The sequence below is a fragment of a genome, unplaced genomic scaffold (genome assembly GCF_019419815.1).
Source record: "Pyrus x bretschneideri cultivar Hongxiangsu unplaced genomic scaffold, Pyrus_bretschneideri_v1 Contig10, whole genome shotgun sequence".
In the NCBI taxonomy this organism is placed as follows: Eukaryota; Viridiplantae; Streptophyta; class Magnoliopsida; order Rosales; family Rosaceae; genus Pyrus; species Pyrus x bretschneideri.
Window position 1 is genome coordinate 4,389,803 of NW_025999391.1, and position 15,084 is coordinate 4,404,886.

The 15,084-nt window shown below is 39.3% G+C and overlaps 3 protein-coding genes and 1 pseudogene across 5 annotated transcripts; 2 read left to right on the forward strand and 2 right to left on the reverse strand.

Annotated features, from left to right (window-relative positions):
• Window positions 1–1,993: 1,993 nt before the first annotated feature.
• Window positions 1,994–2,730, reverse strand: LOC103940838 (ferredoxin-2, mitochondrial-like). Its single transcript, XM_009351021.3, has one exon. It carries the CDS (start codon window positions 2,667–2,669, stop codon window positions 2,184–2,186), a length of 486 nt encoding a protein of 161 aa, XP_009349296.2. The 5' UTR covers window positions 2,670–2,730; the 3' UTR covers window positions 1,994–2,183.
• A 1,313-nt stretch (window positions 2,731–4,043) lies between these two features.
• Window positions 4,044–7,626, forward strand: LOC103940837 (linoleate 9S-lipoxygenase 2). 2 transcript variants are annotated; one of them, XM_009351020.3, is made up of 9 exons: window positions 4,044–4,413; window positions 4,511–4,794; window positions 4,885–5,125; window positions 5,193–5,531; window positions 5,618–5,703; window positions 5,804–5,893; window positions 6,039–6,337; window positions 6,436–6,699; window positions 6,809–7,626. In XM_009351020.3, the coding sequence occupies exons 1-9, from the start codon at window positions 4,245–4,247 to the stop codon at window positions 7,581–7,583; spliced, it is 2,547 nt and encodes an 848-aa protein (XP_009349295.2). In that variant the 5' UTR covers window positions 4,044–4,244; the 3' UTR covers window positions 7,584–7,626. The 2 variants fall into 2 exon arrangements, with proteins under 2 accessions (XP_009349295.2, XP_048422434.1); XM_048566477.1 differs by lacking the exon at window positions 5,193–5,531.
• Window positions 7,627–8,088: 462 nt separating this feature from the next.
• LOC103940846 lies at window positions 8,089–11,850 on the reverse strand (annotated as a pseudogene).
• A 232-nt stretch (window positions 11,851–12,082) lies between these two features.
• LOC103949626 (F-box/FBD/LRR-repeat protein At1g13570-like) lies at window positions 12,083–14,853 on the forward strand. Of its 2 annotated transcripts, XM_048566492.1 has the most exons (5): window positions 12,110–12,197; window positions 12,882–12,944; window positions 13,183–14,022; window positions 14,128–14,283; window positions 14,393–14,853. In XM_048566492.1, the coding sequence occupies exons 2-5, from the start codon at window positions 12,882–12,884 to the stop codon at window positions 14,690–14,692; spliced, it is 1,359 nt and encodes a 452-aa protein (XP_048422449.1). In that variant the 5' UTR covers window positions 12,110–12,197; the 3' UTR covers window positions 14,693–14,853. The 2 variants fall into 2 exon arrangements, with proteins under 2 accessions (XP_048422443.1, XP_048422449.1); XM_048566486.1 differs by having other exon boundaries at window positions 12,083–12,944.
• Window positions 14,854–15,084: the final 231 nt, after the last annotated feature.

Here is a 15,084-nt window from a genome sequence, read left to right on the forward strand (position 1 = left end):
CAAAGTGTCACATAGACAGTCAAATTTTAATTTTAAGTTAAAATTTGACATCTCTTTTACATATGCTCTTCTAAGGCGTTATAACTTTTTAACATAACTGATTAACTTGAGATGCAGCAACATCAACGGAATGAAAGTACTTCTCAGTACAACAAGACCCATGATAACGATTTGAAACAAATAGGTTGAGGGAAAAATTTAGTTACCCCTTTGAACTATCGTTTGTGGTCGTCCAAATTGCCACATTGATTTTCAAGTTTAGTTTGAGCCTCCTTATACTTTGAAAAATCAACATGGCAATAAAAAAGAGAGAATATCACGTCAATTAGTAGCTTAGTTCAATGTTTTGGTAAATAGGTACATGCAAAGCCCGTGAGCCATTTTTTGAAGTAATTTGGTGATTTAGTTATGTCCATTTCTCCCCTCACTCCGGGTTAAAAGCCTAATTTAGATTCTAGAAGGCGCTGCTAGACCATGCAAACCAGGAAGCAAAACATTACACAAGGCAAAACGGGAGCTTCGGTAGTCACTACTACAACTATACATCTTCTGCCCCTCTTTTGTTAGGTTTTAGGATTCTGGAGATGGTGTGAGAGCAATGCACAATCACATCCTCCAACCACTAATACGAGATGTATAAGTAGAAACTCAACACTCTATTCACGAGGATATTGGACCACATGAAAATTCTCCAACCACTATAATTTCACCATTCAATTATACGAAAATAAGAGGAAGAGACTGAGAGAGTCTGAGAGACAATGGCACTTCTCATGATCCGGATAAATTCTCTCCTAGAAGCAACGACAAACAGCCATCCAACAATGTGGACATCAAAAGAGAAAATAATTCGGCTATTCTAAACCACATTGTAGCCATCAAAAAAGGATTTCCTGAGAAAAGCATCCCGGGTAATCCAAAGAAAATTGTGCGTCCATAGGGAGGGTCATAGACAGAACAATTCATCCTTAGACCCCATTAGCTATTTCATTTTCCTTTTTGCATGTAAAACTATGTTCATCTTCAAACAGAATCCCAAATACGGGATATATGTGCTTCCCTATCCCGCACAATACCTATCCCTTATTCTTCCAGCATGCTGGAAAGAAAGAGTTTGGAGACATGTTTCGATATCTCCACTACCCAGTACCCAAAGAATAATGCGCGTATAATATCTCAAGTAAGCTCCACTAAGGTGCTAGAAAATAATCAAAAAAGAACAAAACATCTCAAGTGCAAAACTATGGGTGACCAAAGTCACCAAATCAAACACATGTAATGGAATAAAACTGCACCGAGCAGTGTGCAGAACAGAAAAGTTCATAAAAGCACGTTTTGAACATAAACCAATCTGTTGCTTAGTTTCTTGCACAGCTACACTAATCTCAACTTCACATAAGCGATTGTGATTCAGTACTATTGCCAGCTCAAGCAACTATAGCCAATCACAAAACAAACCCAGCCATGAACATTAACACTCGCCTATCATCAAGCGTTTCAAGTTCTTCATCATTGTTACTGAAACTATTATCAGGTGAAAATCTAAACTCCCTACCTCCTTCGTCCACTTCTTGCATTATATTACCTTTTATGCAACATTCCATAGAACTCCACAATTTGCAGTTTGTTATGCAGCAATCAATTAATATAAACCAAACAGTTTCCACTCTTCGCTCATGTAAACTACAACGAGATGACTACTACAAACTAAAGATTCACATTCAACCTCCATTCAAGTCGAACTCTACATTTACTTCCTGGACCTAAGCCTACAAACTGAAATCACTCCATCCAGGTCAAAAATATGTCCGTCATTTACTCAATCTGCTCCTAGCCTCCTACGTCCGAAACACCAACCTTATATTACTAAATGGAACAACGAACAAGGATTTCTGACCCCATTCTAGAAAACCCGAAATATATGGCTCAACACTTTTTCAACATTTCTCCCACATTTCATCGATTTTCACCAACTAAATCAACACCCAAAACAAACAATTCAACATTCCAACATATTCAAATCATGAAATTGAACAGCAATTTTCTCAATTCATACACAGAAATCCAAAGCATTCGACCCACAACATTAAAAACTGGTTCCACATAATTCCCTCAGAGCCAGAAAATCGCATTATTGTATCCAAAAACAGAGGTAAAATCCCAAGAATTTCACTACCCTAAGCTTATGGAATGTCCCAGGGTTTGGCCTCAGGGACAGCAACCACCATACCTTGAAGCTCTGGAGTGAGGACGACCTGGCATCCCAGCCTGGAATGCTTGTTGAGAACCCTAGCCCTAGAGTTCCTCTTCAGCACGTACTCCTCGTCGTAGGACCGCGGCGGGAGCTTGTCGAACCATTCCTGAGCAATGTTGACTTCGCACTCGGCGGAGCAGGCGTCGATGTCCTCGAGCCGGTGGGAGGCCGGGTCGATCAGGCCCCTCTGGGCCAGGGCCTTGAGGAGAGTGTGGCCCGATAGGCCCACCACCTCGCGCTTGCGGCCGTCGACGTCGATCGCGAAGAGCTTGACGATTCGGTCGGAGACTTTGGCGGAGTGAGTGGGGGAGGATGTGGAGGCGGAAGAGGCGGAGGATCTGGAGATTAAGGAGATGGAAGGGAGGCGGTGGAGCATTTGAGAGTGACGGAGTCTCTGAAGGCTCGCCATCGCCATCTTTTGTTTCAGGTTTGGCCAACGATTTGGCTGTGTGTCTGCGATGACCTGTTTGGTTTTAGAGTTAACTAAAAGTACTGTTTAAGTAAACGAAAAATTACATTTTTATATTAAAAAATCAAATTTAATATTATTTATTTTACTTTTTATCCTTATAGTTAAAATTTGAAGTTTTTAAACTTTTTAATTAATTTTTTTTTTTTTGTTAGTAGGAGAAAAATGCTAAATTGTATAAGCAAAAAGAAAAAGAAAATAGAACTCCACCAAAAAGTAGGAGGATAAAAATGGCATGTACTACTGAAGGCTACTGAAGGGGGAAAAAAAATTGTTCCTCCTTGAAATTAACGTATTTTTATCATTTAAACATGTTAAACGTAACTGTTAATTCTTCATCATCATAAAAAATCATCTCTACAAAAATAATTCAATTTTGAGATTGTTTTAGTTATTCATGCGTGTCAAACCAATGTTTTGATATAAAGTAACGTTTTCACGATGAACTGAATATTTGTTTGATACATATGAATGGTTTAACCATTTTTATTTTTATAAAAATAATCTTTAAATGATGATAAAAAGAATTAATGGTTCCGATTTCAATGATTTATAGAAGTCTTGTGGCCACGGCATGTAATTCTAAAGATCTGGAAAAGCTGAAAAGTTGCTAGTACATTGAATTGTACTCGGGAAGTTGAAAGGCTAAGGATTCGTTTGGTGGATAGGATGAGATAGGTTATTTTCAATTAAATTGGATTTGTAACCCAGTAAATGTTTGGTGAGATAAATGCATCACGGACTGGATTGGCTACAAATCCGAAATAAGAGAAAATATGATAGGTTATGTAACTCATCCAATGCCAATCCAATCCTACTCCTGAAGCTCAATCCCATCCAGCCTAGCAAATGGATCCTAAACGTGCGGGCTTGCAGGTTTCGGGTAAATAGTAAATACATTCTATTTAATTTTCCAGGGAAACTGGAAAATATGTAGGCTGGACGCAGATGCAGATGCTTGTTGTACTTCTTGGTCTCCTTGTTGATTCCACAAGTGCTCAATAACATCAATTTCAAGCATAATGCGACAGTCCACTACAACACGTAAGGTAGCCACTTCATGTTTCGAGCAATAGACAACATGATACAGTCTATGGTGTTCATAAGAGGAGTAGAGTGAAAGATTTTCCACCTAAATGCAGATGCCGTTACGTGGTTGTTACTTGTTGCACAAGCGAATGCAATTGGATACGATAGCGGGCAGATTTTCCCAGTTGGCACCCTTTGGCACCTTTTGGGCACTTCTCGTTTTCCACCTGACGCATCTGTTGCTCAATTTTCGCAAGTCTACTAGCGATATCGATAAAAGAATCAAGGACAGAATCACAAAACTTGTACTCGGAATGGAACTAAAATATCACAAAAGAAGAAGAAAACCTCTCGTCAAGCAACGAATCACATGCCTAGGTAAGAATAAGAGGCAAAGCATAAGTCTTTACGTTTCGCATTCATCTACATTATTAATAACTTCATTTTTCTCATAATAAGTTCTCCATCGTTGATTTGCCGAGTCACTTTTCCATGCAAGAGGCAGCAAATATGCAACACCAGCGCCACCCAGTTACTAGCCCATCGCGGAGCAGACACTCAACTATCAAAGGAGAAATTGTCGTTGTCCAGAGCCATAAACAATCTGGTTCGGGAAGATCAGCTTCTCTTCGATTATATAGTTCGACAGAAGTTGATCCAAGTAAGTTCAAAGTGGAGCAATTACTTTGAAAAACTATTGAGCTTCGTGTAATTCTGTGACCCGAAAATCTTTGCTTTCTTGATGTTGTATACAACAGAAACTGGCAAGGGCAAGTTGAGCAACCAAGCTTACCTCAAAAGTGGAACCACCAAGACAGACGATGGTGAAAAAACCAGAACATATAGTGTCAAGTTCCAGGTTGAACTAAACTTTGGAAATCCAGGAGCTTTGGTTGTAACAAACCGAGGCAAGAAAAGGTTTTTCCTCCAATCTGCATCTCTTCAAATCCAGAACAATCAGATTACACTTTTCGACTGCCACTCCTGGGTGTATCCATTCCGAACGACCAAAAATTTAGATCGAATTTTCTTTGCAAATACTGTAAGTTGCACAACTACTAACTTGCCTGTTTTATTTGACCCAAGTATTCGCAAATGCAATTAAGCAACACAGCTGCTCATGTTGTTACAGAAATATCTTCCCAATCAAACACCCCAAGCTCTAATAGAACTGAGGAAGGAAGAGCTTATTAGCTTGAGAGGAGATGGAACTGGGGAGAGGAAAGAATGGGAACGAATTTACGATTATGATTACTACAATGACCTCGGGGATCCTGACAAAGGTGAAGAACACAATAGACCTGTCTTGGGTGGCTCGGAATTACATCCATATCCGCGCAGAGGAAGAACAGGCCGCCATCCTAGCAATGCAGGTATACAACTTCTCTTTCGTCTCATTTCAACAAATAGTATTTCCATGGCTAACACGACAAATCATAGATCCTTTAACTGAAAGCCGACCAAGTACCGTTAACCTGGACATATACGTTCCTCCGGATGAGAGGTTCAGCCCCAAGAAACAATCTGAGTTCGCATCAAACTCAATCCAGGCTGTCCTGCATTTCCTGACCCATAAGGTAGAATCTGTGATACAGCCCGGTTCCAATCATTTTGAGTCATTTGATGAGATACATGACATGTTTTCTCGCAACAAAAGTCAAGTAATTGAGGGCGCTCTCAAAGAGAAACTGAAAGCTATAGTACCAAAAGAGTTTTTCAAAGAAGTTACTCATGCAATCAAGAACCCCTTGAAACTTCCAGTTCCCCAAATCATAGCAGGTGACGGAGCTGACTAGTACACTACTGCAGCTTGCACGGTAGATGCCACTTCATAACTCTTTAGATTGTTGTTTTCCACTTTCCAGAAAACGAATTTGCATGGAAGGATGATGAAGAGTTTGGCCGCCAAATGCTTGCAGGAATCAATCCAGCACGAATACGATCCTTGGAGGTACATCCTACCCTTATCAACCTGTAGTGTTTCTACGCGATTAACAACAAAACTGTTCTAGTTATCTTCATATATCGGTTTTCTTCTGAGAAAATTGAAGGTATTTCCACCACAAAGCAAAAGCGGAGCAGTGAGTTTAATAGAGCAATCAGACATAGAGCACAACCTCGAAGGAATGACTCTGCCTCAGGTAATTCTATATGATCATTGTGCCGCCCAAACTGAAAAATCAGTATATAATTCACCCCGGGTTGTAAAATCAACCCAACGTTGTATCACAGAAGGAATGCATTTTCATGGCAATTGCTTTTTATAAATTTCCATAAACTTCACAGGCAATGAACAACTGGAGAATATTCATCTTGGGTCACCATGACTATCTCATGCCCTTCTTAAGCCAAATCAACTCAAAGGATGTTTGTACTTATGCATCCCGTACACTACTATTCTTGAAGAGTGATTTCACACTAAAGCCAATAGCAATAGAACTTAGTTTGCCGGGTTCAGAAGTAGACAATGAGATCAATTGGGTAGTTCTACCGGCAAGTCAGGGTGAAGCTGCAGCACTCTGGCAGTATGCTAAGGCCCATGTTGCAGTTAATGACTCTGTCTATCATCAACTAGTCAGCCATTGGTGAGTTGAACTGTTTGATGAACCCTAAATAATGCATTTATCATTGTTCATTGCATTTCATACAACCAAAATGCTTGCCCGTGCAATGAATTTTTTAGGTTGCATACACATGCGGTGGTTGAGCCTTTCATCATTGCTACTAGAAGGCAGCTCAGTGTGATGCACCCAATCCATTGGCTACTAGATCCTCATTTCAAAGACACCATGCACGTAAACGCTCTGGCTCGGAGTATGCTCATTAACTCTGGTGGAATCCTTGAGAAGACATTGTTTTCTGCTGAACTCTCGATGCAGTTATCTGCTGAGCTCTACAAAGAGTGGCGATTTGATGAACAAGCCCTTCCTGCTGATCTACTTAAAAGGTATTTATAATTCCATGATAACCCTGGGTCATAATTCGACATTCAGTGAGCAATATTGTTTATCTGAAGATGCTTTCCAAGAAGTGATTTCTTTGTGAACACTTTTCAGAGGTATGGCCATAGAAGACCCAGATCCGAATAACCCTTCTGGGGTTCAGCTCCTTTTCCAGGACTATCCCTATGCTGCAGATGGACTTGAGATATGGACTGCTATCCAGGCTTGGGTAACAGATTTTTGCATGCTCTTCTACACAGACGACGTTTCTGTAAGATCTGATGAAGAAATCCAAGCATGGTGGTCTGAAATCCGAAATGTTGGTCACGGTGATAAGAGCAGTGAGACATGGTGGTACCAAATGGCATCACGCGAGGACCTCATCAAAGCTTTGACAACTCTTATATGGATTGCATCAGCCTTGCATGCTTCAGTAAACTTTGGGCAATATGCATATGCTGGTTATCCTCTAAATCGTCCCACACTGTGCCGAAGGTTCATTCCTGAGGAAGGAACACTTGAATATGCAGAGTTCTTGACGGATCCAGACAAATACTACCTTAGCATGTTACCTGAAAGGGATGAGATGATCTTGGGTATAGCACTTGCAGAGGTGCTCTCACAACACACGTCAGATGAAGTGTACTTGGGTCAGAGGCCATCAACAATGTGGATACATAATGAACAGGTTAGCGAAAAGTTTGAAAAGTTCAAAAGAAAACTTCGAATGTTAGAGGAAAGAATTGAGTCCAAGAATACCGATCCCAGGCTTACCAACAGACGGGGGCGTGCCAAGATTCCTTACATGCTTTTGTACCCTGATACACCCAATGTTGAATCCAGAGGGGGCATCACGGGGAAGGGGATTCCAAACAGTATATCAATTTGACATGTTTTAGGCAGTATGAAAGATATGCGACTTTTCGAGCCCAGGAGCCGCAGCATAATGTATTTTAATTTATATTAAAACGTGGAAATATGTACAGAACGCTTTTCTATAGAACACCTGGCTAAATAGCACAAAACAATCATGCAAGATAAAAGACAATATATGGAATACATAAAGATGTGCAGAAAGGTTCTCCTGGACATAACCTTAGAACTTAGGCTTTCCAGAGTGCCCGAGCTACGTTATGAATTAATGATTCGTATAGCCCATGAAATGATCATGAAAATCACTGTTTTAATGTTGAATACACTGGTGGTTTTATCATCAACATCGGCCATGAACAGTGAACGGTGCAGAATTAATCTTCTCAGAATTTCCTAGCACCATATCCGTGAGCATTTCGGCAGTGCCTAGAGCCTGAAATTGGAACAAATGATGGATGATTCTTCCTTCATTTTACATAACTTTTAATAAATTATCAGTACCCCCCCTCCCCACCCCCTCTCTTCATGCCCACTTGCAAGGAACACGTTTGCCAAACCTGGCACAGGCCCAATCACCGGCTTCCCATCAGGCACTGAGATACAAGGTTATGTCATTCTTCAATTCGCCGGAAATGACAAAAGTTTTTAGTACTAGCATAAATCTTGGAATCCAATGATCCAGAGGATCACGTTAATTAGGTTCTAAAAGATTTCAGGACTTACTGTAAGGTCAGAATCCTACTCGCACTTCTGTACTCTTACTGATATCTGAAAGGGGCTTCTCTTTTAATTTGGGAAGGAACTCCCCAGCTCGCTCCCATATGCGGCTAATAATGGATTCTTCCAACTTGGATCAGAACCCAGCAAATTGGCGGCTGCTTCCTAGAAAGTCATAATAACGGGAGGTAAGATACTCTTGGATTTGTAAAACATGAGCTTGAGACTCATAGGTAACTGCAAGTTATTATTTACAAAATTCCATGTCTTGTCAAGAAACGAAACAAATAATCAAAGTAAAATTTTACCAAGAATAATGTTCCCCATTGTATCCACAGTGACTGTCATTGACACAGACAAGGTTTGTTCATCTTGATTAAGCAATTCAGAATTCGATATGCTTGGGAGCGGATTTACAGTTTGATGAGCAACGTATCCCACCTCCATCAGCCCATGATCGAGATGAAAGGAATTAAAATTCTCAAGCACTAAAAGGTGACCCTGTCATGCAGAACAAAAATCTTAGGTCGTTCTTAAATAAAAGTTGGAGAAATTAGAGCAACACGTTCAGAAGGTTGGATAGCATAAAACACGTCCAAACTTCAGTTATAACTTATCCCTAATCAAAGCAATATTATTAAATTACATTTATGCATCTGGAAATCCAGCTAAGTTGGTTTAATATATGCAAGAGAAGTCTGTTCAAATCCTAATTTAAACCTTTTGTGGTTTCACGTGGACATCCACCACAATTTCTGATTCTTTCAGCAGGTCACGCATCAAAGACCCACTCCAACAACCAGCTGCGACTACAATAGCCTTCTTACAGTGCAATGTATTCTAGAATTCTTAATAGCCACAACGTCCCCATTGCCACCAGATCTGAGCACATAAGAAATGTATGAGTATTAGCTTAACAATGTAACTGAACTACTGAAAACCAAATTCTCCATTCTTGTCCGTTGGTTTCTCAGCGTATCTCCAGTGCACCGAATAAAACATGACAGCAAACCTTAATAAACTAATCACCGGATGATTATAAAACTCAGCATATCTACCCCTTGATGCATAATTCCTGTTACCCTGTGTAAGTGGGTGATCATTAATTACACCAATAACGAGAGGATCACTAAATTTATTCACTATACAATGTGTGAATACACAATATCATACGTGCCGGAAATGAATAAAATTCAGGGCCAAAATTAGAATTAACGAAAAACCTGTTCAAGATATTCAATGCTGCAGTGTGCATCCAACTGGCAATCATCAGGTAGAAAGGCAGCTCCTGTGTCTTTATCAATCAAGAGTTTAGGTTCCTTTACATGCAAGTCACTGGAAGACAAGTACTCCGCTCTTAGCCCAGCTTCACATACCTGCTTAACCCTCTTTTCAACACGTCTGAGTCCTCAGGAGCTCTACCAACTAGCAAGCTTCCTATAAAAGCAGACTAACACTTCAAATATATATAAAAAATAATAGAATCACCATATTTGTTCATTGAATTTGCTACCAAACAACATGACATGTGTCAGAATCTTTTCTGTTAACGATAAATGAGGTCCACGTCGGGTCAAAATTTGAATAAATTAATCATATTGGTACTACTTGAAATTCAAAAACTTTATGACAACCAAAATCTATTTTAACCGCGTTTGACAGAAAAACTTTAAATAAATCCATTTGTAGTCGTTAGATAAAAATCCAACGGTCCATGATGATTGATGAGGAGGATCCTCTCCATTAGCTCAAGAGAGAGGATCCAAGTCCATTTTCCGGCATCTAATTTTGATTTTCCCCGCCTACCAAACAGTCAGTAAGAAGGAAAAAGTTAACATTACCGGCACCGGTAGCGCCAGAGCAAGGGACAGACTTGTCAATTACGGTGACCGACTGGTCCGACCCGATTAGGAACTGCCGGGCATTGGTCAACCCGATTATTCCAGCTCCGATTACTAAAACATCGAATGTTTGATCAGACTGGGATTCCGAATGGGACAAGGGGGCGGGTTCGGGTCGGCCGGATCGGGTTGCGGCGGTGCACAAGGAGAGCGATTTGGATGCGAATTTCGAGGAGCCAAAAGAGGTTAACAGGGAGGCAAAGCTGGATGGCTTGAAGTGACTTCGTAAAGACGAGACGGCGTCGTTTGTGTGGGGCCGCTATGTTGACTCTCCTCAGTCCGTGAATCCGAGGGGAGCGTAGGTGTAAAGGGAAAGCAGAATATTCCGGCGAGACGACACGTCGTTTTAACGGGAGTGCCGATGGGTCGTCGTTTGAATAAAACTCAACAGAAAGCTGAAATTCAAACGGGAAGAAGTGATTTACTCAATTTTTATGGATAAAGTTCTACGGAGAAAATGCACAGTTCATCCTTTACGAAACATCTTAATCTAGAATGTTCACTTGCCTTACATTTATTTTTTATTTTTATACAACAAGATTGGAGAATGGGGTTGAACTGCATGGTTTGTCGCTCGTGATTTAGTTTTGAACTCATTAGTTTCTTAAATCATCCACATCATTAGACCCTACTACTAGCTTCCCCCTTTCTTTTTAATTGGAAAGGAAAAATTGACTCTAACTATTTCTCTCATATAGGCAAAGTTCTAAAAGACGCTAGGCACTAGTCGGGCGGTGGGCTGGGGCCTAACTTCAGATGGACTAGGTGGATTTAAGTAAATTTATTATAAATCGTATAAATAAGTGTATTTATACTTAAAAATAATACATAATTGTATTGAAACACATAAATTGTAAAATAAAATGACATATAAATTATAAAGTACTAAAATATATTGAGAATATGAGGAGCAAGCATATAATGAGTGTTCATTCGAGTATTTAACAAGTCTCTTACATTTTAATAAAAAAATATATTCCAAAATGGAAGTTATCAATTTTCTGTATAAGTGAGAGTTGAGACCTAGGCAAGTGCCTAGACAGGTCTAGGCGGGTGCCTAGGCACACTAGGCGTTCACCTTAGTAGGTCTAGATGCTCTTTCTTAATTTTCAAAGGCCTAGGGTCACCACCTAGCTCCTAAGCAGGGCCTAGACGGCATTAGGCACTAGGCGGGGATTATCAGAACATTACATATAGGAGATATATGATGGGGCAACAACGTATATTATTATGAAAAACACTAGGAAGATAATGTTTTTAGACCATATTTGTAGACCACATAATGTGACGATTGATGATTGAATTTTATTAATGATTTAAAAAAGGATTTCAATCATCAATCACCACTTCACGTAGTTTATAAAATATGGTTCAACTGATGGTCACTCTAGCATTACCTTATTATTATCTCTATTTATAAAGCCAGCAGCTCCAATTTGGGGTCACGGTTTCACCAAAAAAAATGGGATCAGTTAATGCTAGAGTGACCATCAATGTTAATCCATATTTTGTAAATTATAAGACGTGATTGTTGATAATTTAATTATTACTTAAATATTGAATAAGGTGCTTATTTTGTAGTAGTGACACAATACATAATTTACAAGTATGGTCTAAAAAATTAGAGCTCCCTGCATTTTTTTCAATACCTTTTAGATCAAACATTGGTTCCTCTTGAAGATTTGATTAAGGTGCTTTAAACAATATTCATGTCAACATTTTTCTATTTATTTAAATCACATTTCATTATTGATTTTTTTTAAAATTAAAATACTAATTATTGAATTTCGAATACGTGGATATTTTTTTACGTGATCTTTTTTGTAGGGAAACAGTTTTCTGGTTTGTTGACTAATCAGTGATGTCTATCGTTTGTTTTTTTTTTTTTTTTTTTTTTTTTTTTTGTGTGGAGCAGATCGTTTTTTTATTTGTTTAATTTGCTGGAGTTGTATTTCTTTGGAAGAAGTGCTCTTTATTTTTTTGGATCTGGGGTTACTTCGTCGCTTCATTACGTAAGCCCCTTCAGAGCATGTTTTTACCTCGAGCGATTACTTCAGCATGTTTTAACCTTGAGCGTTTTCTCCATGCATGTTTACCTTTAATCAGTTAATTGAAACTCGTTTGCTATCATATCTCTTTAGCGATCTTGCGGAGGAAACGTCATCTCATCCGTCTCTATTTCTCTATACTCATCGTCAAAATTTGATTCATATGGTTTTTTTTTTCTTTTTTTTTTTGGGGTTTTAATTTTGTGCATTTGATTGATATATAAACAATGCAGTCGAGACATTCTCTTGTGAGTACTAGTAAAATGTGCCAAGTTTTCAGTGTGTTTGCTTGTTTTGTTCTCAATCTCGAGTGAAAGGAAATTTAGGACCGTTTGATAACAATCTCGTTTCTATTTTGTACTTGTTTTGTTGGAGGAAAGTGAAGAAGGGTTGAGTAGGGGTTTTTGCACCCTGTAATCTTATTCTCTTTTAGAATTTAAGTTGTTGTTCAGTTGTTCTTGTAATGAATATATACTGCCGCTTTTGGTGATTTCCCTTTGGTAGTCAAAACACATGCCCAATAACCTATGTGTGGTATTTGAAACGTCTTTCCTAGTATATCATGAATCTTTTAGACAAATCTTTTAAAGAATTAGAAGGCCGGGTATATATGCGATGTGTGATTTAATCAAAATTATGTTTTTACAGATGGAGAATGAGAAACTATCATCCCATTCAATCGAATTGGGATGCCATGGATCGCCAGACCAGGTCAGTTCTAAGAACAATAGCCAAGGGACCTGATACTACCACTTGAATCTTGAACCTACACGCTACTGCCCGCGATTTTGATAGCTATATGACAATTAGTTTTGAACTATGTTTGCTTACCTTATCTGTTTCCACACTTTTAATTGCATAAAGTTGGGGCTTAAATACTAAATGCAGGTAACAACGGTGGCTAGTTTGTTAGACTGAAGATTCTTTTTTCATCTCTGGAATATTTCAGGTGGACATAAAACCACCAAAGTCTCCTGTGAAAATGGATATGGAGTTGGACAGAATTAGCAACTTACCGAGTGATATTATAGGCAAAATTTTGTCACATATGCCACTTAGGGAGGCAGTGAGGACTAGCGTTTTATCCAGCAACTGGATGAACAAATGGACTATGCTTACTCGTCTTCAGTTTGATAACCGGCGCACCTCGAGTCAAAACCATACAACCTTTGCTAAAATTGTTGACCATGTACTCCAAGGTCTCGTTGGCCCCATAAACATGTTCGAGGTCACTCTTTCCGGATATCAAGCTAGTGAAGATATTGATCGATGGATTATTCATCTGTCAAGAAACTCTATCAAAGAGTTGGTCCTTAACTTACATACTCAGCATATCTACAACGTGTCTTCATATTTGTTCTCCTGTCAAAATTTGATTTATTTGGCGTTACTTAATTGTTTGCTTCAACCTCCGCCCACATTCAAAGGGTTCAGGAGTTTGAAGATGCTTGGTTTTATGAAAGTAACTTTGGACCAAGGTGTGCTTGAGAATCTGATTACTTGTTGTCCTCTCCTTGAGATATTTGTCTTGATCAACTGTGATGGATTCACCCATCTCAAGATTGATGCACCGAATCTCTCTCGTTTTTCCTTTAAAGGTGTTTTTGAGTATGTTAGTCTTGTGAATACCTTAAAATTGGCCAATGTTCGCATTTGGTTGACTTCAACTTCGACTGTTAGCATTGCAAATAACCAAGGACGGACTGCTGGAAGTTGTAGCAATTTGCTCAACTTTTTTGTTCATCTGCCTTGGATTCAAAGGCTTCGTATCGAAATGTACTTCTTAAAGGTAATGGTTTTGTGGTTTCATACCTCCAATTAGTAGCTAGTCAGCTTTTATGGCTATCAGAATTTGACCATATACTTTCAATTTGCTGATTCTATGAACCTTTAGTATTTGGGTCTTGGAGTCTTGCCAGAAAAGATGCCTCAACCGCTCCGATACCTGAAGGTTCTGTCTATACACATAGGCTTCAATGATAGAAAGGAGACTTTAACTGCCTTATGCCTTCTGAGAAGCGTCCCTGCTCTACAAGAACTAGAAATTTTGGTGAGTTTTAGTTTTTGTAACATATCCTGGTGTTCAATTACAAATGTCAGCCCAACTCTAAAATAATTGTACTTTTAGAGTTAGTCTCTGATGATATCTATTTGCGTAGGCCCGCAAAGGGGATGAGGATGTTGGGGGGAAAATGAACTACGCATTGGACGACAACCAGAATTGCCAACTCACTCAACTGCGACTTCTGAAAATAACCGAAGTATCTGGTCTTAGCGCTGAATTAGATTTCATCAAAATTTTGCTTTCAAGTTCACCTGTGCTCGAGAAGATGATTGTGGAGCCAGCTGTTATTGTCGGAGGTTTTCCGGAACAAGTAAAAAAGGTGCTCCCGTTTTGGTGTGTCTCGGAGAATGCAGAGATAATATACATGGACCCTTGGTTCATGTTTCATCCATGAAACAACTACGGCAGACACGGACTTGCTTGCTGAACTGAAGTGTGGTTTTGATAGTTGGGTGCTATCCCTAATCTGTTTTTGTCTTCCCAGTTTAAAATGGTGGGGAATTTATGTTTGGGTACTATTACCTGCCATTGTTTTCTTTGCAAACAATAATATTATGTGATTTCTTACATGCTTTTGTACCGTGATGCATTGTGGATGCATGATGAACAGGTTAGCGATAAGTTCGAAAAGTTCAAAAGAAAACTTCGAATGTTAGAGAAAAGAATTGAGTGGAAGAATACCGATCCCAGGCTTACCAACAGACGGGGGCATGCCAAGATTCCTTACATGCTTTTGTACCCTGATGCACCCAATGTTGAATCCAGAGGGGGCATCACGGGGAAGGG

Excerpts from the sequence above, each read along its gene's own strand:
- LOC103940838 (XM_009351021.3), bottom strand. The coding sequence starts at position 2,669 with ATGGCGATGGCGAGCCTTCAGAGACTCCGTCACTCTCAAATGCTCCAC.
- LOC103940837 (XM_009351020.3), top strand. The coding sequence starts at position 4,245 with ATGCAAGAGGCAGCAAATATGCAACACCAGCGCCACCCAGTTACTAGC. Across the intron at positions 5,126-5,192 it reads CCGCCATCCTAGCAATGCAG|ATCCTTTAACTGAAAGCCGA; the intron begins GTATACAACTTC and ends GACAAATCATAG. Across the intron at positions 5,704-5,803 it reads CACGAATACGATCCTTGGAG|GTATTTCCACCACAAAGCAA; the intron begins GTACATCCTACC and ends AGAAAATTGAAG.
- LOC103949626 (XM_048566486.1), top strand. The coding sequence starts at position 12,849 with ATGTGTGATTTAATCAAAATTATGTTTTTACAGATGGAGAATGAGAAA. Across the intron at positions 12,945-13,182 it reads GCCATGGATCGCCAGACCAG|GTGGACATAAAACCACCAAA; the intron begins GTCAGTTCTAAG and ends GGAATATTTCAG. Across the intron at positions 14,023-14,127 it reads TCGAAATGTACTTCTTAAAG|TATTTGGGTCTTGGAGTCTT; the intron begins GTAATGGTTTTG and ends ATGAACCTTTAG.